Source organism: Remersonia thermophila, chromosome 6, assembly GCF_042764415.1.
Source record: "Remersonia thermophila strain ATCC 22073 chromosome 6, whole genome shotgun sequence".
NCBI lineage: Eukaryota > Fungi > Ascomycota > Sordariomycetes > Sordariales > Chaetomiaceae > Remersonia > Remersonia thermophila.
In genome coordinates, this window is record NC_092222.1 from 2,264,449 (window position 1) to 2,287,233 (window position 22,785).

Below are 22,785 nucleotides of genomic sequence, written 5' to 3' on the forward strand. Positions count from 1 at the left end.
GCCCCGCTTAAGATTTCATCTAAATAGATGCCCCGCCGAGCCTCTGGCCTTTGGGAGAGGCAGACGCTGGACCGCAATATCCAGGTTGTGTAACGTTTCACAAACCGTTCATCGAGAGACCGCCAGAGAGAGAAGAGAGAAAGAACACCGGAAGCCGATCTCTCTTACAAGACGTTGCCTGCCGGTCAGCCCTACCACAATACACTACCGGTAGGTAGGTAGGGTAGTTACTATTATCCAGCACCAGCCACCGGAGGTTGCCCTGGGCTTGCATCTCGCTCACTCGCTCCGTTTGGCATCAATCCTTCGTTATCGTTAAAACGGTGCGGTTCTGCGATGGCCCCGCACCAGCAGAGTTCCGCAACCGCTTACGCCGTAGGTCTCAGCACTCGGGCTCCGACCCAAGGACCAACCCAAGCTTCCAGACTCTCCGATCCCCCCCGTCAATCGTCAATGGGATCTCGGTCTCGAACGCACTTTCGCGCCACGGTTTCCGCAAACCGCCACCGTCTGGACTTTGTGGCAAGGGATCCTTTCTGGAACCTGAGGAAGAGATCAAGCTGCTTGCGCACAGGGACCAACCACTAGTCAAGCCACCCACCCCGTCTATTCGCCACCACCCTGGGCTGCGCTCAAACCGGTTCGCCCAGCAGACGCACAATCTCGGCACCAGGAGAGGATGAACGCAGCCCCGACGAGCGAACCAACTACGTTAACTAGTGAGAAGAGGTTCCCTCCAAGGCGCCCGTTAATCTCATAGCCTCCCCCCCTTTTTTTTTCCTTCTGGTGCATCAACCTGGTCGCCAAGCCTTACCCCACGCTGCTTGGCGCATTTTCTAGCGGAGCTGTTGACGTCATTCTGCAGACTGTCGTCATCACCATTGGGGAGCATCATCCCTGACGTCGCATGCAGCCCTTTTCGGCCAAACCCACCCGAGGAAAATGTCCAAATTTCCCCGTGAGAAAGCGCTCGGCCTCGCTCTCGCAAGAGAAAAGAAGGAAAAGAAGAATATACTAGGGGGTGTTGGCAAACAAGATAAGACGGAGATCGAAGACCGAACATAAAAAGCAATAACACGTAACCCGACATTGTGGTCCGTAGGACCCTCGTGGCTCCATGGGAAAATGGAGACGTCAGGTGCTGTTGTTTGGGATGGGTATGGTACGGTGGCCCCGTTTCGTTCCGTTCACTGCACCCGAGCTTGCCTGTCCCCATCCCACCCAAGAGGGCTCCCCGCCATACGTGTGACAAAAAAGCACTCGGGTCCTTTGGGACCCATCGGCTCCTCATTGGCCCTCATCGGCCAAGGGAATGTGATCCTGGGGTCATGCTGCCAATTCATCCATCAGTGGGAAGAGGTGGGGGGGAGAAAGGGACAAGAAGCCCAAGGCCCGAGAGCGGTTTTGCTTTTGGAGGGAACTTCAGGGAACGAGGGGGAAAAATGCCTTCGCCATGGGGCTGTTTTGCCATCCCCTCCAGTGAGGGCTGCAGATGGCGAGGGCTGGACGGATATGTGTCGGCATATCGTCGGCCATCACATTGGGGTGCTGGGAAGTCGATCTCGGATGTGATGTGTGTGCCCGCCTCTCCGGTGGCGTCGTCCCAAAGGAGTAGCAGGACAGCCATTTACGGAACCTGCGTGTTTATAGTAAACAGCAGAAAGCCGCTGCTGACCGCAGACCATGGCTAGGCGCATCCCGCAAAAAATTTGAGGCGCGATTATTGACGCTGATGAAATTGTCTTGCTCTCGGGTAGGTTGCTTGGGGTCTCCCTTTTCCTCCCTCGTTGGGGGCCCCTCCCTCTTCTCTCCCCCCCCCTGGTAGTGTATGCTACCTGACCAAACGATTTAGGCGCCCTGCATCCGACTCCCGCCGACGAGCCGGGCCGCAGACAAGGTCGCCGCTGCTACCAGGGCGCCCAACAAACGACCAGAGGGCAACAGCCCAGCATGGTAGATCCACGGGGTCAAGATATTCCCGAGACCAACGCAAAGCGGCTGCAAGCAAAAAAGACCTCTCTCTTAAAAGAGGGCCTGGCTCGCACATCCACTCACGTACGTGGTCAAGGACGGGATTCGCACCCCCCCCGGGCCTCGAGCTGCCGCCTCCGTTTCCGTTTCTGTAACAACGTGATTGGCGATAATTCCCGACGACAGCTCGGTTGACACGATTTGCTTGTATGTGCTAGTTCTATGCGCAGTGACGAGGGGGGCCACGACGTGCAAGCCGGCGGCCCAAACATGTTGAAGAGGTGGTGGAGCATGCCGTTCCTCTATTGACGCTGACCGCCGTCGCCCCTCGCGTTTTGGACCAATCTTGCACCATGCCGTCGTCATGTAGCAGGGAGCCGATGGCTCGGGGAAGGAGGTGCGCATTCCCCGGTGACGGCGGGCCGACGTACATACATGCGTCGGAGCAGGTCATTGGATATCACCATGTGTCTCTCACCGACACACCGACTCGCACGGTTCGCGGATCGCACCCCATGCTTCAACCACGGATCGTGCCTGATTCTCTTACGCATTGATTGGAGGTTGCAAGTTCCGATGGAAATGCTTCTCCCCCGGGAGGAGCAGGACTATCAGCTACACATCATGCTACCTATTATACCTCCCATGTGGAGGCTGAACACCGTCACTTGGAGTCTCTGACGACGGTCCCTCGGCGTGTTTACCGTGAGCCTTCCATCTCTCTTCAAATCTCCAAATTCGCAGATACCACCAGGCGGCACTCGGCCCTCCTCCTTCCTATGGCGCCGCTTGACGACACAAACCAGCTCCGACGAACACAACGGAGCAAGACGCAGCACTCAATCTGCTTGCACTGAAGAGCCCGTCTTTCAGACACCCCAGAGACAGGCGGAATGTACCACATACACCTGGAACACAGGAGGGGGGGCGGGGGAGGTGAAAGCGGTGCCATGATGACGTTTGAAAAAGCTACACGTGCTTCCCGTGACAAGATTGGCAGCGGCACTTTGATACATGTCAAGAGGTAAGGCAACCGCCAAGAGATTCCGTGGGACAGAGCCAAATGATGAATTACTTGTATACTACTATACTAGTACGAAGCCAACAAAAAACGGTAGGAAATCTGGCGAACGATTGTCCACGTTGCTTGGATAGGGGCTAGCCAGCTAGCGTTTCACAACAGCTCTATGCTGGTCAACGGCTGTAGGCGTCTAGCTTGTTGGTGCGTTAAAAAAAAAAAAAAAGAAAAAGAAAAGAAAAAAAAAAGAAAAAGAAAAAGCAACTGGGCTGTTTGCGTGTGCGTGTGTGTGTGTGTGTGTGTGTGTGTGTGTGTGTGCGTGTGGAAAAGCACCATCCGCCGCCGGCTGCTCAACATTGCGTGATCCCTCCGCATCAACCCCAGAGAGACCTAGAGGCAACCCTCAGCAACCAAACCGCGTCGGTCCACCCACCCTGATCCTCCTCGGGCGGCAGGGGGTCGTTGGTCGTGTCGAGCGGAATGATGGTGCACTCTTGCAACCTCCGCAGGGCCGCCGACCGGCGTTCCTGCCTGCGCCTCTCAAACTCCTCGTCCGAAATCTCCGACCCTTCCTCGTCGCCGCCGCCGCCGCCGCCGCCGCCGCCGCCGCCGCCGATCTCGTCGTCGTCATCGCCGCTCTCCTCGTCGTCGGCGAACAGCTTGGAATCCGACAGGAACGGCTTCACGAACCACGAGCGCAGGAACCAGCTGTTCTTGGTCTCGTGCCGCACGTACGCCTCGGCCATGGCCAGCTCGTCCTCCTCCTCGTTGATCGTGTCATGCTCGTCGTCGTCGAGCGGCTCGTCCACGTTGACAAAGTCCGGGCCGGGGATCTTGTCGGCCTCGTCGTCCGACCCGTGGCCCGCGCCGTCCTGGGGCCCAAAGTAGTCGTCCTCCATCTGGGCCAGGATCTCGGCGCGCCGCTCGCTCGGGGTGAGGGGCACGCCCTTCCTCCGCTTGCGAGCCGCCGAGGCGACGTGGTTGTGGCTGGCGGCGCCGCCGCCGTTGCCGCCTGGCGAGGTTGCCGTGGTCATGACGACGCCCGGGAGGGGATGGTGGTGAGCGTTGAAGCTTCCCCGGCGGCTGCGGGCGCCCGGGGTGGGGCCGAGCACGCGCTCGCGGGCCAGGGCGTACTCGTCGGCGTCCTCCAGGGCGTAATAGTCCTCCGGGGCGCGCGGGTGACGCAGAGCGCCGAGGCTGGTGGAGCTGGGGCGCGACATGAGCCACGACTCGCCGGCGGGGCCGTCGCGGGCCTCGGAGCCGAGCACGGCGCCCAGGCGGATCATGAAATCGGCGCTGGGGAGCTCGAGGCCGAAGCGCGGGAGGTAGGAGGGCGTGGGCGGGCCCGTCCGGGGCTTGCGGCTGCCATGGTTGTTGGACTTGCTGCTGAGGTTGGTGCTGGAACGGCTCAGCGGCGAGAGCCGGGCGCCATGACGGCGGTCGAGATGGGTGGTGGATTTGCTCTTGGAGAGGGGACGGCCCTGGTCGTTGCTGTCCATGTCGGGGAAGCGGATGTGACGCTCGGAGCGAGCCGTGAGAGGGCGAGGCGGCGACGCGGAGCCGTGGTGTGGAGTGGTCGGGTTGGATCCGGCCGAGAGGTACGAGACGTGGGTGGCCGACACGGACTTGAGGTCTTCGTAATCCTGGGTGCGGAGAGGCAGGCGGGTGGTCAGGGTCAGGGAGTGGGCGGCGTCGCGCTTGACCTGGCGCGAGGAATGGGCTGGGTGCGTGAAGCCGTCGTCCATGGTGGTTGACGTGTTTGACGCTTGCAGTAACTCAGGTGCTAACTAACTACCGAGGTTACCTTGTGCCCAAGTTTGTTGGGGACACTGGTGCAGGGGGTCGAAGCTGGTCACAAGATAGATGCCCAAGGAGACGCCAGCCGGCTTCCGGTGCTTTAAATATCGTTGGCACCGCAGCTAGTGGATGGAAAAGAGACGATATTCTGGCGGACGGCCGTCGCGACGTCGCGGACGACTCATCCAGGGCTCTCTTGGGCGTCGTCTGTCGGCACTGTCTGCACTGTCTGTACCGCAGCGTCTCAAGAGCTTCCCTGCTTGTGCTCGGCTCGACCACGGTCTCGCCGCGGTGGGATGCGCCTGATTGGCTGCTCGGCAGATGCGCGGCGCTGCGGTCGGGCCACCGCCTGCCTTAGCGGGACAGCTCGGCCCCGCATGGCACGGAGCCGCGTCATGATTGGATCAGCACGGCAAGGCAACAGGGCGTCAAAACTTTGGAGCGATCAATCTGAACCCGGAAAGATCGAGATCGGACCTGAGATCACACAACAACACGAAAGTACACAGTATCTTACCTACCGTACCTATCAAACTGTCGTCCAACGGTCTGCATCACCCAACCGCTTCTGTTGGCGTTGATGAGCTTGGTAGAGATCAAAAGTTAGACATCACCAGGAATGCATCGCCCTGATTTTTTTTTTTTTTCAAAGCTTGTGACGGGGCGTTGTTTCCCCCCCTCATCGTCCTGCTTTCTCACCTGACCAACCCTCCTGAAACCCACCTCCGAGACTGTGCTGTAACCTCGCTCATGAGATTCACTCCAGCGACGAGAAAAATCGCCTGTTGCCACTCACACATCCCATTTTCCCTCTCGGGCCCTTCAGCTCTCACCACTTCTCGCCAAGGACCGACAATTCCCGACTCAAAGTCGCATTTCTGAATTTTTTTTCCAAACTATGATTCCACTGCCCACATAGTGCCCATAGCGTCTGCCGAGTTTTGAGTCATCGTGGTTTTTTTGTCCGAGGCCCCGCGTTGAGATGCGGAACCTGCGCAACATCGCCCACGGCGTCTTCCGGGCCCCGGCCCCGGCCCCGGACCTAACCCCGGACGGCATCCCGGCACTCCCCGTCTCGGCCACATGCTGGGATGCCGCCCGGGATGAGCTCATCGTCGCCCTCGGCCCGGCCCCTCATGACCCCCGCATCGAGCTCCTGCGTGTGGCCAAACATGCCCACCACCCCGTCCCGTCCCGGCTGTAAGGAGCCGTTTTCCTCGTTGCTTGTCGTGTTGGTTTGTTGGCATTGTTTGTTTTACCCCTGAAACAAATACTAAGACAGACCCCCTCCCCTTCCGACAGCCAGTCTACCACCGTCGCCTCCTGGGACGTCCCGAGCCCCCACGAGAATGGCGAGCCCGATGTTGTCCGGTCTCTGTACCACTTCTGCGACACGCAGACGACATGTGTCATCTTGGCCGGCGGCGACATCATCACCGTGACCGAGCCCGAGGCCTTCGAAGGCGTCCCTGGCGAGGCCCACGTCGAGATCGTCGGCACCATCTCTCCTTCCATCGCCGCCGCCCGCTGGTCTCCCGAGGAGGAGCTGCTGGTCATCGCCACGGGGGATGCCAAGGTCCTGTTCATGAGCCGGAGCATCGACCTTGTGACCGAGGTCGCGCTCTCTGCGGACGATCTCAAGCTCTCGAAGCACGTCTCGGTCGGCTGGGGCAAGAAGGAAACGCAGTTCCAAGGCCGGGGCGCCAAGGCGAGAGCGCTGCGTGACCCGACCATCCCCGAGAAAGTCGACCAAGGTCTCCCCAGCGACAAGGACGACGGCCGCTGCACCATCTCCTGGCGGCCCGACGGCGCCTACGTCGCGGTCAACTTCCCGCAGGACGGCGTCCGTCGTGTTGTTCGGGTCTACAACCGCGATGGCGAGCTCGACAGCGTCAGCGAGCCCGTGGATGGCCTGGAGGGGGCCTTGAGCTGGGGCCCCGAGGGCAGCCACATCGCCGCGATCCAGCGCCGCTCCGATCGCGTCGATGTCATCTTTTTCGAGCGGAACGGTCTGCGGCACGGCGAGTTTGCCCTCCGCGCCCCGGCCGATGCCCCCGACGCTCTGGACGACGTTGCGCTCGAGTGGACGCCGCACGCGAGGGTGCTCGCCGTCGTGCTCAAGGACCGCGTGCAGCTCTGGTCCATGGGCAACTACCATTGGTATCTGAAGCAAGAGATTCTCTGCGGCCCGCCTCCGGAGACTGCCGCCCAGCACCGCCGACCGCAGATTGCGTGGCACGCGGAGAAGTACCTCTTGCTGGCCGCCGCCTCGACGGGTGAGCTTCGCCCATCTGGATGCTTGTTTGGTCGCTTCTTTCTCTAACGGGAACCTCAGACAAGGTGCTCGTGAGCGAGTACGCATTCGCCATCTCGGGAGGATCCACGAGCGCTCCGCACGACCACGGCGCCGTGGCGGTCGTGGATGGCTCGACGATCAAGTTCACGCCGTTCCGGACCTGCAACCCCCCGCCCCCGATGGCCATGTGCGAGCTGGACGTTGACGCGCCGGTCATCGATGTTGCCTTCTCGGTCGACTGCTCCCGGATGGCCGTCTTGCACCGCCTCGGCGTAAGCCTGTTTGACCTTCCAGCCAACGGGCAGAGGCTTGGCGAGCCCCGGCTCGTGACCACGGCGGCATTCGGCCACGACCGTGCCCAGGAGTACGAGCAGTCGCTGCTTCAGATCGCCTTTTCAGGGCCGAGCGAGGTTCAGGTCCTGCACCGGGCCGCGGAGGACCTAGAGCTCCTGCGCCATGACTTCGCGGCCGGGTCTCCGAAGGAGTGGCTCCGAACGGATGCCAGCTCCATGGCCACCCTTACGACCCCTGGATCCTCCGCCGTTGGGGGCCTTGTGGCCCAACACCTCTCGGGCAAGCTCAGCCGCGTGTCCGGTGGGGAGCACGCGCCGCTCGAAGTCCGGTTCCCTGCGTTTATGCCATGGTCGACCGTCCTCATCCACCAGGGCGCCCTGCTCGCGTTCGGCCTGTCTCGGAACGGGCACTTGTACGCAAACTCGCGCCTGCTCGCGAAGAACTGCACTTCGTTCCTCGTCACCGATAGCCATCTCATCTTTACGACCAGCAACCACCTGGTCAAGTTTGTCCACCTGGCTCCCGAGGCGGACCTTGACGTTCCGCTCGACGACCCCGGAAAGGATGAGCGCTGCCGCAACGTCGAGCGCGGCGCCCGCCTGGTCACGGCGATTCCGGCCAAGATGAGCTTGGTCTTGCAGATGCCGCGCGGAAACCTAGAGACCATCTACCCGCGGGCCATGGTCCTGGCCGGGGTCAGGAGGCTCGTGGAGCAAAAGGACTACGGCGCCGCGTTCCTGACGTGCCGGACCCAGCGCGTCGATATGAACCTCCTGTTTGACCACCGCCCCGAGCAGTTCCTTGAGAACGTCGGCCTCTTCCTCGAGCAGATCAAGGATCCTGCCCACATCGACCTGTTCCTGTCGACTCTCAAGTACGTAACGGCCATGCCGTGAGGACGCCTAGCTGCCGTCTCTAACATGCTTTCTTTAGGGACGAGGATGTCACACAGACCATGTACCGCGACACCAAGGCAGGAAACGCCCAGCCGTCGGGCCCCAAGGACAGCGCGAAGCCTGGCAAGACCAACGCCATCTGCGACGCCGTCCTGCAGAAGCTGCGGGCCCAGAAGAAGGCGAACCTGCAAAACATCATCACAGCCCACGTCTGCAAGAGGCCCCCTGCCCTGGACGACGGCCTGCGCGTCGTGGCCGAGCTGATGCGGGAGGACGAGGCGCTGGCGGAGCGCGCCGTCGAGCACATTTGCTTCCTGGCCGACGTCAACCAGCTCTACGACCACGCCCTGGGCCTGTACAACTTGGACCTTACGCTGCTGGTCGCCCAGCAGTCGCAGCGCGATCCCCGCGAGTACCTGCCCTTCATCCAGGAGCTCCACGCCATGCCGACGCTCCGGCGGCAGTTCACCATCGACGACAAGCTCGAGCGCTGGGAGAAGGCGCTCGACCACCTCAAGGCGCTCGACAGCTTTGACGACGCCAAGAAGTACATTGTCAAGCACCAGCTGTACCACTACGCGCTGGGCCTCTACCGGCACGAGGAGCACCGCCTCCGCGCCATCACCGAGCTCTTCGCGGCCCACCTCAAATCCAACTCCAAGTTCCAAGAAGCCGGTCTCGCGTACGAATCGCTCGGCAGCTTCGCCGACGCCACCGACTGCTACCTCAAGGCGGGCGCCGCCTGCTGGCGCGAGTGCCTGTACGCGGCGCAGCAGCAGCAATCCCCTCCCCTGACCGCCGAACAGCTGACCGAGATCGCCACCTCGCTCGCCGACGCCCTCCGCGAGGCCAAGGACCACGCCGCCGCGGCCCAGATCCACCTCGACTACCTGCAGTCCATCGACACCGCCGTCGGCCTCCTCTGCAAGGGCTACCTCTTCGACGAAGCCATGCGCCTCGCCGCCCTCCACCGCCGCCCCGACCTGCTCGAGTCGACCATCGACACGGGCCTTGCCGACGCCCTCGCCGGCTCCACCGAGTTCCTCGCCGACTGCAAGGCCCAGCTCGCCGCGCAGGTCCCCCGCATCGCCGAGCTCCGGCGCAAGGCGCAGGAAGACCCCCTGGCGTTCTACGAGGGCGAGAACCCCCGCGGCGGCGACGGAGGGGCCGCCATCCCCGACGACGTGTCGGTCGCGGCCTCCACCGCCCGCATGAGCACCTCGGCGAGCCTGTTCACCCGCTACACGGGCAAGTCGGGCACGAGCGTCGGCTCGCTGTCGTCGCGCGCGACGAGCCGCAACCGCCGCCGCGAGGAGAAGAAGCGCGCCCGCGGCCGCAAGGGCACCGTCTACGAGGAGGAGTACCTGGTCAACTCGGTCCGCCGGCTCGTCGAGCGCGTCATGGGCACCACGCGGGCCGAGATTCGCCGGCTCGTGAGCGGGCTGGTCCGGAGGGGGATGCAGGAGCGCGCGAGGGCGGTGGAGGAGCTGATGGCGCAGGTCGTGGAGGGGTGCAGGAAGGCGGTGGACGAGGTTTGGGGCCCGCAGGACCAAAAGGACGGCAAGGGAGAAGGAGAAAACGGCGGGGAGGACGGCGAGGGCGACGAGCGGAGACCGGGAGGCGGCCAGGGGGTGTTTTATGACGCGCTGGCGGCGATGAAGGAGAAGCAGGTCGCGCCTGTCGTGGAGGGGTTCGAGAGGCTGGTGTTGCTGGGGAAGAGGTGATGATGACGGGGCAGGTTGTGAGACGAAGACTTGAGGGAGGGAGGGCATGTTCACAGGTCAAGGTGATGTGATGTGTGGGGTTTGAGGAGAGATGGTAAGGGGGATAGATGTAAAACAAAAGAAACAGGGGGGAGGGGGGCAAGAATCGAGCATACACCGCGTACGGTTACAAAATACAACAAGAGGGTTGCCAAAATGGACTCTGGGATCTGTGGTAAAGTTAGGTAATAGTTATCCTCTCCGATGCCAGGCTGAATCAAGTCAACCCCGATTATATCCAAGACTCATGGCTTGTCGTCTCATCCCATCCGCCGCTCTCCTCTTCCTCCCCCTTCCCCCCCACCTTTCCAAACATAACCACTTCCTTCGCGGCCATCTAGACGCACGCTGGGTATATGGCGACCCGGGATATCTGTATATCTACCTATGATATCCAGCTGTCCTATGATCCAACCACCACAGAACCACCCCAAAAAAGATCTCCCTCCTCGTTATCCTCTCTCTCCTGACGAGCCAACCCGCCAGCCAGCCCACCTTAATGAAACTCGGCATCCACCCTCCCGTACCTCACCCCGTCCACCTTGAGCTCGAACCCCAACCCGGCGCTATCCACAATCATCTCGAGCGAAAAGTCCAAGTTGTCAAACTCGACGCCGCGCGTCGTCGTGAGCCGCGTAAACAGGTGCCTGGGCACGGCGCCCAGGTCCGTCGTGAGGGTGCACACGTTCACCAGGTCGCGCGTGTAGGCGTCGGGGGGGTCGTCCTGCTCGCAGGCGATCAGGTCGTCCGTGACGACGAGGCTCTGCCCGGGCCGGAAGTTGCGCGTGTAGTGGAACGCGATGGGCTGCAGCGGCGACACGGCCTCGCCCTTGGCGATGTGCCACTTCATGCGGTCGGCCACCATCCACCGCTCCCAGAGGTGCGACCAGTACCGCTCCGTCACCGAGTGCTTCGTCTCGTCGTAGACGGTCGCGTACGACGTGCCGTAGTGCATGCGCGCCCGCCGCGAGAGCACCATGGTGCCCTCCAGGCCGCGCAGGACGGCGCCGCGGACGACGGCCGTCCAGGCGTAGACGGGCTGCATCACCTCGATGGGGCGGGCGTTTCGCGACGACGAGTTGGAAGCGGGGTCGGGGACGGCGGCGGAGTGGGTGGGGCGGGTGGTGTAGGGGGGCGGGGGGTCAGCCTCGGGTTGGGATGAGTCCGAGGAGGACGAGGGCCCGGAGAAGTGGGATTTGAGACGGCGGTAGAGGTAGTCGGACTGGCCGAACCCGCCGACGAGGATGATGCCCGAGACGACGCCGCCCTTGGCGCGCAGGGCGTCGACCTGGCCTTGGACGAGCTCGCAGACCTCTTTGACGACGGGGTCGAAGATGTCTTTGATTTCGGAGGCGGTCATGATCAGAAAGCCCGAGTCAAGACCGGCGGCTTCGTCATCGGGGAGGCCAGGGAAGCTGAGCGGGAGGGAGTGCGTTAGGGGGTGGGACGCATTGCGAAATCGGTTTGGATGGGCGGAACTTACGGGATGTTGACCTCGCTGTGCTCGTCCTCGTTGAAGCTGCGCTTGACGAACTCTTCAAAGTAGCGGAGGCCCATCTGCCACGTCTTGGGCTTCCTGGTCTTCATGTCGTCAAAGCGGGCCGGGCCGATGCGGTTCTTGACGTGCTCCTCGAAGCGGTAGTTGAGAAAGGCGCTGCCGCAGAGACCGCCGGTGCCGACGGCCGACTCTTCGACGCGCAAGGGCTTGAGCGAGACGATCTTGTAGGCGATCAGGCTGGCTGCATGTCAGCGCCGCAACGGCATGGCGAGGCGTGCGACCAAGACAACTCACTCGACGGTGCCGCCGCCTCCGTCGCAGACGATGAAATTGTCCCCGAGCTTGAGGTGGTTGGGCTGGATGGCCTTGAGCGTATAGACTGCGGCGGCCTCGGGCTCGCTGATCATCTGGATTTGGGAGTGGGCACCCATCCCCGCGCGCTCCGCGGCCTGCAGCGTCGTCGCCTTCGCCGCATCGGACCAGACGGCGGGGCAGGTCAGAACAAAGTCGACCTTGGTCGATGCCATGAACGACTCTCCGTAGCGACGCTGCAGGGTGTGCATCGTGTGCTTGTAGATCTGGGTCAGGTAGTCGCTCACGGCATCAACAACCGTCTTGTTGTACCGCCGGAGCTGGGCGGCCGTCTCGAGGGGGCTAACGTAAAAGGGCAGCTTCTGGGAGCGGTCGAGGAACAGCTTGATGCAGCGCAGGCGCGGCTCCTCGGGCTTGAACTGGAAGCCCCATTTCACGGTGGGCGCGGTGCCGGGAGCAGCTCCGGCGGGCAGGTCATAGGCGATCTCGGTCGGCACCTTGTCCGACGTGATGCCGTTCCCGCCGGGCCAGGTTTTGATGATTTCAATGTCGTCGGGGGTGCCGGTGTAGACGGCGGCAACGCTGGACGCGGGGTGTCAGAGGCGGAGCGGAGGGAGAGGAAGCGGCTTTGCTCACCCCGAGAAGGTGGTGCCAAAGTCGACGCCGACGATCAGGCGGTCGTTGCTCTGGGGGACGTCCCGGCCGGAGTCCCTCGCCGGGCCGTTGACGTTGATGGCTTGGGGGCCATTGTCCCGGCTGCTCCTGGCGCCGTCGTCTCGGCCGTTGGTGTTCCTGTAGGCTGCCGCAATATGCTGCCGTGGCAGGGATGAGCTCATGGTGACGGCAGCTCCTGGATCGTGGCATGAAAGAGACGAGACGGCCGGAAATGGGGACCGGGCCGGCGCGGCCTGTTGTCTCCGGGAGCGCCGGGGACCCGGGTCAGAGACGACGACGAGAGGTGACGGGTCAGCGTCGGTCCGTGGGTGAGGGGCGTGAGTATTCAGTAGAGTATCGCCCGTCAAGATACCATGAGAGCAGCAGTCCTCGGACTGTCACACAATCCCGCCTCTTGCTCAGGGCCGTGTGCACCCCAGGCCGAACCCAATGCTGCCGCAAGGCTGGAGGGGTTCGAGCCAACGAATTCCTCAACCCCCCAGAAACAAGAGCACAGACCCGGAATGTCGAATCCGAGGTCAACCCGTCGTGTGTTATGACTCCTGGGTTGCGGCGTCAAGAATGGCGGGGGGTGGTCTTCAGTGAGGGGCAGTTGAGCTGACGACGGACGTGCCCGTATCCGTAATGTAACGATGTTTGTCGGATCAGCTCGCCAGTCAGTTTCATTTGAGTACTTTTACTGACAGCTTGGAAGCTCAATCAAACTCAACAGAATTGGGAGGGGAAACGCCGTCAGCGTCTGTCGTTCAATGAAGGCCCAGGTCACCCGTACCCAAGTACCCGATGGACGTTGTTAGCCTTGTGGTGGTAGACGCATCGCATTGAAGACCTATCTGGGTAACAGTGAAAGGGGTGTACTGTGTACACAGTACAGTATTAGTGACAAGGGAGACTGCTGCCTTGCATTTGGCATGCACGCCCACCAACTTGGCACTGTGGAGAAGGGGGGGGAGGGCCGGGATGGCCCGCTCTTCCCCATCCAGGGTTGAGCTTCTTCTCTTCTGCTGTATTACCCTGTCCCTGACGCTGAGCCTGTGTGGTCACGTGATGTCATCCACGAAAAGTCAACCACCTCGCTCGATGGGACCTGGAGGAAAGCGAAGCGTCGGGGTTAGGGTTAGACGAAACGCAACCCGCCGAGGCTCTTCCATGACAAGGTCTTCTTCCTCTCCACGGCAGGGATGGTAACAGCAGCATCGGCAACAGGGCCTTCACACACGGACATAGGGAAGCTGGTATATCCGCAGGTGGGACATGTGGGCGAGTTGCTACTGCTGCTGCTGATGATGATGATGATGACCAGGGCCCGGTTAAGTGGAGGCGTCTGTGCAGGACAGTGGAATAAGTAGGCCGAGTGATTGTTCTTCATCTCGTAATCTCTAGACCTTCGTGTGGGGAACGAACCATCGAGTGAGTTTAACGGAATCCAAGGGGGTCCAAGGAGTTCGGGTCCTGGTGTCGGCTGGTGGTCAAGCAGATGGGTGGTTCGATGTCTTGCAATGTACATCAGGAGCCCTGAGCAAACCCATAGCACCATCGGAGTAGCGTCAAGAAAACAAGACTCGATATGGTATAGTGATGGCTGTCATGTTGACAAGAATGCTCCGTAACTAGCAAGACGCCGAGGGGATCGCCAGCACGGACAGAGCGTCCAAGCTCCCCCTTATGGGCCCGGGCCCCGCACATGCTCGAATCCATCCGCCAGAAATAACAACAGCTCAACTCCAGGATCCCTTCTGCAGCGTGCCCTGACTAACGCCGTTAGCGTCATTCATAAGCGTCGCCTATCGACCAGTCTAGAATCTGGACCGCAGAGCAGCGATGATCTCAAGCTGACGATAGAAGGCCAAGTTACCAAAGCAATCAGGGACAAGCAATGCCTGGATTCCCCTGTTTAATCCTGCACGACAATCCACAAACTGCAAAGGACAAGGAGAAAGGCTACAGCCATCCGAAGATCAGGACTTCTGGCAAGGGGATAGAGGTCCATCAGGGAGAGCGTGGTGAGGGATAGCACAGAAAACAAGTCGAACAAAGCACAGAGAGCCACAAGGTAGGGTGATAACGAGTAAGGCTTCGGGCCAATGGCAGAGAAACAAGGGGATTGTGATTTGTATAGACACCAATTGTATACGGTAGGTAAAGTGTGTACGTACTGCGGTATGCATCAGGCTTCAGGATATCCTTCAACACAACCCCCTACTCTTCCCCTCGCCTCTTCTCTCCCCTCCTCTCTCTACTCCCTCCCCACAGACAGACATAGCTAGCTATACTCAACAACGACAGGATATGGAGATGAGATGTCCGATAGACGATGACAGTCAAGGAAAAAACAAAGGCAGCGACAGTGTAGTAGGTAGGTAGTTCAGGTAGAAATAGTTGACCACCAGGAAAGTCACCCATCCAAGCCAGCCAGCCCATTCCGCCCAATCTATATATAGATAGAAGAAAAAGTTGAGGGTATTTTGCAAAAAAAGGTTGCCAATTTTTTTGAAACTGAAACGGTAAATAGAAACAGAAAAAAGCAAGCCTCCAACAAAATTATTAACGTGTACTGGCAACAAGGATCGGGTGACAACATCCACCCGGGGGGGTATCCGCGAGTGTCGAAGGGAGGAAAACAAAACAAGGGGTGCCAAATGACCACGTCCAGAAAGCGTGGGGTGTGGCAGCGAAGCGGGAAAAAGAAATGACGATATGAAAAAAAAAAAAAAAAAACGGCAAAATGAGTGATGCGACCAACAGTGTATGAATGATGCCACCCAGAAATGAAACACAGAGACCCCAACACCGTCCCATGAAACCCAACCAGGAACAAGACTTTTTGTGGAGAGGAAATGGGAGAGAGTGTGCGTAAAAAAGTCGAAAGCCGAAAAGGCTGAATCCGTTGGCTTAGAACCGGCTGCCCGCCGCCCAAATGCTCGCGCTCGCAGTCGCCGCCCAGTCGTTGTCATCATAAGGCGGGGTGGGCCACTTGTACTCAGCCGCCTTATCGAAGTGCAGCGGCTTCGGAGTGACAGCCTCCTTGCCATCTCCCCAGAGCATGACGTTCTCGCTGGCCGACGGCGATGGCGTCGGATACGGGTTCACAAGCGACGCGGTGCTGGCGGTGGTTGCCTGCTGCTGCTGAAGCTTCTCAGCCTTCTCGAGCCGCTTGATGGCACGGCGCGTTGACGTGAGCACCTCGTCGAGAAGCTCGGCTTCCTCGTCAGGAGTGTCGTACTGGCTGATGCCCTGCACCGCTTGCGCCCTTCGCGTCCGGCTAGACACAGGCCCAGAGCCACGTGCCGCCGCCGCGGCGATCGCCGGGTTATCGATGGATCTCTGCTGGTGGTGGTAGGGCAGCGAGTGGTGGCGCTTGAGGGTCGTGGTGGTCGATGGCGTCTGGTGCGCTGGCGGCACCGGCGGCAGCTCGGACTGCAGCTTCTTATCCAAAGAGTCATACGTGTCCTTTGGGAACGGCGCCGGTGGCGGGCTGTCAATGGCCATGGAAGACCTGTTGCTGCCCCACGGGGTACATCCAACCTGGGCCTCGAGGTCGTCGTCCGTCGGCGAAATGGGCGTCTGATGTCTTCCGGAAAACCTCCTCGCGCGCTTCCGGAGGTGCGAGAAGAAGCTCTCCTTCGAGGCGCTGGTAGGCGAGGCGAGACCCGTCTGTCCATTGAGGGCCCGCTCAGCCTGTTGGCGATGAAGCTCGGCGTAGTGGTTGGTGCTCGACGCGACCGAGAGCTGGCGGCCAATCTTCTTGGAGCCCTTGTCGTCGGTCGACGCGCCCTTCTCAAGCCCAGCATCACCGTATGAGGGCGCCCGGCTATTGGCCTGGGCCGTGACGGCGTCCGACAACGGGGAAATGGGGCGGATCGTGGGGAGGATCGGCATCGGCGCGACGTTGGAGGGACCATTGGCCCATGTCGTGCGCTTCTGGATGGCCACCTTCGGCTTGGGAGCGGGCGCGGGCGCGGGAGGCTCGGCCGGGAGGACGGGGGACGGACGGGAAGCCGTGTTGTCCTTTGCCACGGGCTGCGGCGCAACCGCCATCACCTCGGAGCTCTCAGACCTGCCAATCAGGGACTTCCTGAACCACGACGGCTTGGACGAGGTGGTCTGGGTGGGAGTGACGGCATCCTTGGACTTGCCCACGTCGGACTGCTTCCGGCCAAGAGTCTTGGCCGTCGACGATGACTTGGGCCGGACCGGGTCGACAGCGTCGGCAAAGTACTCGTGGGCGAGAGCCTGGGTCGAGGTCGGCCTGTTCCTGGGATCCCACATGAGGCACCAGGTGACGAAGCGGGCGAGCGACGGCGGCCACTGCGGAGAGGGCAGGAAGGTCTCCATCGCGTGCGGAGCCATCTTGGGGAACGAGAAGCCGAGCTTGCCGGCCAGGCGGGTCCCCTCCCTCCACTCTCCGCCGCCCACGGGCTGACCAGCCTTGTTGGTCCACAGAGCCGGGCTGCCCATGATCTCGCATACCCTCCACACCTGATCGACCTCGTTTCCTCCAGGGAAGAGAGGCTTCAGGGTGGCAACCTCGACGGCCATGGCGCCCACGGCCCAAATGTCGACGGGGGCCGAATACTCACCGGCCCTCAGGAGCACCTCGGGGGCACGATACCACCGGGTAGACACGTATGTGGTGTAAGGGAGCTTCGAGTGCGTCTCGCGGGCCAGGCCAAAGTCGGCAATCTTGACCGTGTATGTCGGGGGCGTGGACGGGGGCGTAACTAGAGCCGAGTAACGCTTGAACGAGCTGGTGTAGTCAGAATGGCCAGAGGTAGACACGAGGATGTTCTCTGGCTTGATGTCGCGGTGGAAGAAGCTGTGTGCGTGGATGTGCTCGAGACCCTGCATGATCTGGAACAGGATGCTCTTCACGCTGGCGTTGTCGAGGCACTTGTGGTCCCTCGACTTCATGAGCTGGTACAGGTTCCCCTCCATGTACTCCATGGCGATGTGCAGCTTCTTGCTAAAGGGGTCCAGGAAGATGTCGAGAGCGGGCACGAGGTGCGGATGGGGCGGCAGCGTCCGGAGGAAGACAACCTCTCTGAGCTCCATGCACTGCGCAAAGGACTCGAACGTCTTCTTCATCGTCTTGATGGCGACCTGGGGATCATACCGTTAGACTTGGACAAGCCGTGACCACGGCACAGGACGAGCACATACCACGGTGCCGCGGCGGGCGATATTGGAACCGGCGCTTCGCACACGGGCGAGCACCACGCTCCCGAAGCTACCATCACCAATCTCCTTCAGCACCTCGAACCTGTCCTCGAGCGCCATGCCGTTGACAAGATGCGTGGACCCCCGGCGGGTCACGTCGTGCGATACCGTCATGGTGAAAAGCTAGAGAGCTAGGCCGGATATATATGATGTTGGTAGTCGAAGCAGCTTGAAGCCGGCGCCAATCGCAGCGCGATGCCGACGATGAGCAGCCACCGACAGATGCACGTCTCTACCCCTCGCACCGCGATGGGGATGAACGGCAGAGCTGAGCTGCGGACTCTGACAGGGCGCTAGATGGTGGCGGGGATCGATGATTGCCGGGACATCCAGGTATGGCGACGGGTTGGCTGAAGCAATCCAAGGCGTGCCCTGGCTCTATCTCTGGTCTGTTGAGACCGATGGCGTTCGAGGGTAGATTCGTCGTCGGGATCGGGGGGGGCGACAATATCCAGGGGTCGCAAGGACTTGTTGTAGATGTATGTAGTAAGGAGCGAATCTAGTTGGAGAGAAAGGCTGGGACCAAAGGAGTGGACGAGAGTTTTCTCAAAAAAAGGAGCGACATGAAGAAATGGATGTTGGATGGGGAAAAGGGAGGTTCCAGTCGGAGGTTGGTGGTGGGTTCACGTTAACGTTATGGGACGAGAGGGACCGAGGCCGGTTGGGGGGGTGGGAAGAGTGGAACGAGCCAGGATCCGCTTCGCCAGGGAAAACGGAGCCTGTCCTGGTCGGACCTGATCCTGGAGGGCCCTGGAGAAGTCCGGGAGGAGGCCCTGGAGACAAATGGTAAAACAGGCAAGGCCCAGGTCTCTAGCGCGAACCGAAGCAATGGATACCAACTAGGGACGAAATTGGCTCTTTCCTCAGAGAGGAGGGGACGACACGGGGAGATTCGACAGTCGGCGGGAAGAAGCGGCAGGCCTGATCGTCAAGCCGTGGCTTCCCCGTACGGTGCAGGCGATGATGTGAGCCCGTAACCGTAATGATGGGACTGAGACACGCGAGAGGCAAAGATTGTCGCGCGTTTAATTTCGTCGGATCGCCAACGTGCCGAGTCTTCGGGAGCGTGCTGTTGTGGAGGAGGAGGAGCAGAGGACGTTTCGCTCGCCTCGACTGGAGCTCGGGATCGAGAGTGTCGTTCGGTCTGTTTCGAGCGGACGAAACCATGCGAACGACGCGAAAGGGGAGTAAACAATGCGGGGATGGGAGGCCCGGAAACCACGGCGAGCGTCCTTTCAATGCTGATCCTGCCCGAGGTGCTTCTCAATGCTGCCGACGGCTCGGGATGGCGGCTCGTCGATTTCGCATCAGTCAAGCATGTCGAGGAGCGGGAGAGAGACGACCTTGCGCTGCCGGGGGGGGGGGGGCTGCCGTTCTGCCGTTCTGATGCGTCGAAGGGCATGAATCACGGGGGCAAGGGTTGTGTGGCTTTGAAGAGGCCCGCCGAAAACCAGAGGGGGAACGCCAATTTCGCTACTGGGCCGGGGAAGTGGTGCGGTGCTCGACGCGTAATTTGGCCACGACCAGGGTTGGGGATGAGAAAGCAAAAATCCGATGCCCCCAACGCGACGTTGGAGGGGCTTTATTGGAACAAGAAAAGAGAAGAAAATGCGATAGCGAACCAACTCGGCGCACTGGCTGAGGGTTCAAGCCAGTGAGAGGTTGGAGCAGCCACGATGGCACGCATCTTCCCTCGAGGCCACCAGTTAGGTAGGTAGTTAGGCAGCCCGGACACAGACCGCCACCGCCAGTTTAAACTCGTGATGGCTTTTCGTCAGGAACCATAGCATCTCGTCTGATCACAGGTCCACAAATCCAGAACTCTGCACGAACAACGCGCCAGGGCTGCCACCCGGTCGTGCGTGAGGGGCACCGTGTTAAAACTGTACGTTTGCGCACTCCGTACTGTGATTCTGTCGCGTGCCGGCAAGCGGCTTCATGACTCGAGCGTGTGAGAGAGCGTGTACGCAGTAAGATCAATGTTGCATGCGGAAACGGTCGCGGGTTGCCCGGCTCCCAGCCTAGCTCCATTGTTACCATCACCGCGAAGACACAGTACGGCAGGCGCTTGAGAGACGGCCTGCGTGTTCTAGTGCAAACCGCATCCATGGTTGAAGGCTCCATCCGCCCCATCCTCTCCATCCGCACCCGCAACCGGTGGGCTGCCTTGTGCGGTCGACTCGTCTGTTGCCAAGATCAAGTCGATGGCCAGCTTGCTTATTGACCCGGATCCGACCACCAACACGCCTGTTTTGCTCGGGAAATCTGGTCAGGAGGCTGAAAGCCTGCGCCATTCAGCGATGATGATTCAGAAAGCGCAGCGACAGAAGCAAACGGCAAGGTCCTGGCCCTGCTCAAGAGATGGCTGGAACGGATGGGTGCAGTGGCTGGTTCCGAGGTCTTCCCGTGTCAACGGCTGCAGAGCATGACCTGCCATGCCCTAATCTGACAGGGGGGGATCCGGGACCCCGCCCGTCATCCATCCCGCGCTCCCGCCCAAGGCGCCGTCGCCCATGGCGCCGTCCATAGCGCCGTCCAGGCACAGAAACGGATGGGGAGGGTCGCTCATCTCGCACGGAGCCTTCGTTCCAGACGGCACCGCGACTCAACTCGGGTTCGCAAACGCCCGAGATTGTGATTCGCCATGGGCTTCATCATCAGCCCCGGGCATCCATCCGGTGGGGTCGACGACGAAACCAGACGAAACGTCAAGCCGGCCAAAGGCGCTTGACTCGTGCAAGTGGAAGCAAAAGAAAGATTGGAAGGCAGGCTCCGTCCCGGCCCAACTCGTGGCTTTCTGTTTCAGAACGCCCGGTCGAACCATCGCCGTCGTCCTGCGACGCGTGCCAAAACGGGCACGTCGACAGTTTTGCATGACGGCGCAAAGTGCAACGCGATGCGACGACCGCGCGCCGAAAAGACCCATCACACCGTTAAGTTAATGCCTCGCTGCAATTTGCCGGCTCATTGGCCTTCTGCAACCCCGCCAAAAGGGGGGCTTGCCAAGACGGGCCTCTTCCCAAATCAGTCAAGACGGCCTGCATCATTGACCATTGGCACAGACCACCTCACCCAGGAACAGTCCGAAAAGAACCTGGCAGCGTCGCAACGGGACGAAACCGCATCTCCACGCGAGAGCGGAGCCTCCCAAGATGTGTTGCGGATGTGCAAAGGGCGTGAACGTTGAAACGCGACTTTGATGAGAGACGTTGCGATCTTCACACCAGGCCTTGTCACGACGAGCTGCCGTGGTGTTCGGGTCCCTCCCCCTCGGTGATGAGCGACCAGCTACGCAGTAGACGAGTGCGAGTTCCATGTGGCATCCATTCCGGGTACGTAAGGACGCTGCGGAGCAGACAGGGGCCGCTGTCAAAAACGCACGTGCGCTCGGCCCTCCATCCGCCCTGCTGGAAATCAACATCTCCATATCTCCATCCCATCCCACCCAAGATGACCATCATGGCCGTCATTTCGCCGGGGAAACGCAACCGTGATATTCAATTTTTTTTTCTTCCTTGTCAAAGTAACAATAGCTAACCTCAACGGCGAGGCAATTCTGGAAACCTTCCATGACGGGCCCCAACGGGCCAGGGTCGTTGCAGCGACATTGGACGTTTGAGCGCCGGGTTTCGACGGCCCGAGAACAAACACCTTTCCCTTTTGCATTTTTCTCTCGGGAGCCCTGCCCTCGGAATACGGAACGCGGATACGGCGAGCGCCAGAACTTTTCGCCTTCCGTGGAACTTGTCGTGGATATTTTGGTAGCGTCAATGTAACGCTGTTTGTTCAGATGAAGAGATTCCCGGTCGTCCAACCTGGCTTCTGGAACACTCTGGTCTGCCGTCGCCGAGGCAGCTGCCCAGCCTGGTCATTTCCAAACATTCATCAAACCTCGCCAGCCAGATGTGATGTTCGCTTCCTCGCCTTCGAGACTCGGTGAAGCCCGATGACCTGGTTCTTCTTGGGGCAACCAATTTCCCTTTTCTCTCTCTCCCACCATCGCCATGCTGAAGTGAACAGAGTCGCCTTCGCCACCCCAAAGCACCACCAATCCAATCTCCTCCCATCTGGCTGGTCGGCGATGGCCCGCCACCACGGTCTGCTAACCCCCTCGAGCAAAGAACGCTCTCACAAGCCCGGGGTGGCGAGGATCCATCCTTGCACCGAACCATCGCCGGGGACCACCGGCGCGAATTCCGCTGGGTGGCCATCCTGCTTGGTGCTCGTGGCCTCGTCCCAATCCGTGACCTGCGTGGGAGCGTGGCTGCAGTCGGTCAAAACAAATCGAGCCTGGCCAGGCTCGGGTGGCGCTGGCGCTTGCGAAGACGCCAATCTCTCCAGGTCGTTCGATCGCGAGACGAGACGAGGCAGCGCCGGGCCCGGTCCCAAGAGGCTGGGTAAGGGAGCCAGGGCACGCACGTTAACTATTCGTATTTTTTGTTCGGTTTGGGGGCCCGCTTGCGCACCCCGCATTTGTTGCGTGTTTCTCCTCATTGCGTTGCGCGGCGGTCCCTGTGCATTTTGGTGTGCCTGGGCTACACTAAACCAAGCTCGTGAGACCTGGGAACTTGGCACAGATGTTGGTGTTGTTGCCATTTGCGTCTTCATCTGAGACAGGACGGGGGGAGGCCCGGTGAGCGTTTGCCACAAGGGTAGAGAGAAGTGCTGCCTGCCCCGTGTGTCCCGTGGTGACGACTTTCCTTCCCCACCACCTGTCTCTCTTTTCGTGGGTTTATGGATGTCCATCTCACCCCAACTCATTCTTCGAACACGGCAGCAAACGCCACTGTCTCGGACTGGCCTGGAAAAGACGGAACGGGATGTCAATCGGGGCGGTCCTCCGCAGTACGCATGTACTGCGTATGCAGCCCGGATGCAAGGGGAAAAACGCCATTGGCCAATCAACTGCCTCGTAACCATTCCCGCTCGGAACAACGATGACGGCGATGACGACACGTTCGACGCTGAGCTTCGCGGCCGATGCGGACTGTCGGTGCGTTGATTACTGTGTACACATGCTCTCCGCTGCGTCTGGATTCCAGATCCCC

At 60.7% G+C, this 22,785-nt stretch overlaps 4 protein-coding genes across 4 annotated transcripts; 1 reads left to right on the forward strand and 3 right to left on the reverse strand.

The window, feature by feature from the left end:
• Window positions 1-3,363: 3,363 nt before the first annotated feature.
• VTJ83DRAFT_6799 (uncharacterized protein) lies at window positions 3,364-4,734 on the reverse strand (the record flags this gene model as incomplete). Its single annotated transcript, XM_071013549.1, has 1 exon — window positions 3,364-4,734. The coding sequence occupies one exon, from the start codon at window positions 4,732-4,734 to the stop codon at window positions 3,364-3,366; it is 1,371 nt and encodes a 456-aa protein (XP_070864426.1).
• Window positions 4,735-5,768: 1,034 nt separating this feature from the next.
• On the forward strand, window positions 5,769-9,996 carry VTJ83DRAFT_6800 (uncharacterized protein; the record flags this gene model as incomplete). The annotated part of the gene is made up of 4 exons (XM_071013552.1): window positions 5,769-5,986; window positions 6,089-7,062; window positions 7,122-8,250; window positions 8,310-9,996. The coding sequence occupies 4 exons, from the start codon at window positions 5,769-5,771 to the stop codon at window positions 9,994-9,996; spliced, it is 4,008 nt and encodes a 1,335-aa protein (XP_070864427.1).
• Window positions 9,997-10,531: 535 nt separating this feature from the next.
• On the reverse strand, window positions 10,532-12,681 carry VTJ83DRAFT_6801 (uncharacterized protein; the record flags this gene model as incomplete). Its single annotated transcript, XM_071013553.1, has 4 exons — window positions 10,532-11,450; window positions 11,519-11,770; window positions 11,828-12,427; window positions 12,482-12,681. 4 exons carry the CDS (start codon window positions 12,679-12,681, stop codon window positions 10,532-10,534), a joined length of 1,971 nt encoding a protein of 656 aa, XP_070864428.1.
• A 2,731-nt stretch (window positions 12,682-15,412) lies between these two features.
• On the reverse strand, window positions 15,413-17,851 carry VTJ83DRAFT_6802 (uncharacterized protein; the record flags this gene model as incomplete). The annotated part of the gene is made up of 2 exons (XM_071013554.1): window positions 15,413-17,620; window positions 17,681-17,851. 2 exons carry the CDS (start codon window positions 17,849-17,851, stop codon window positions 15,413-15,415), a joined length of 2,379 nt encoding a protein of 792 aa, XP_070864429.1.
• Window positions 17,852-22,785: the final 4,934 nt, after the last annotated feature.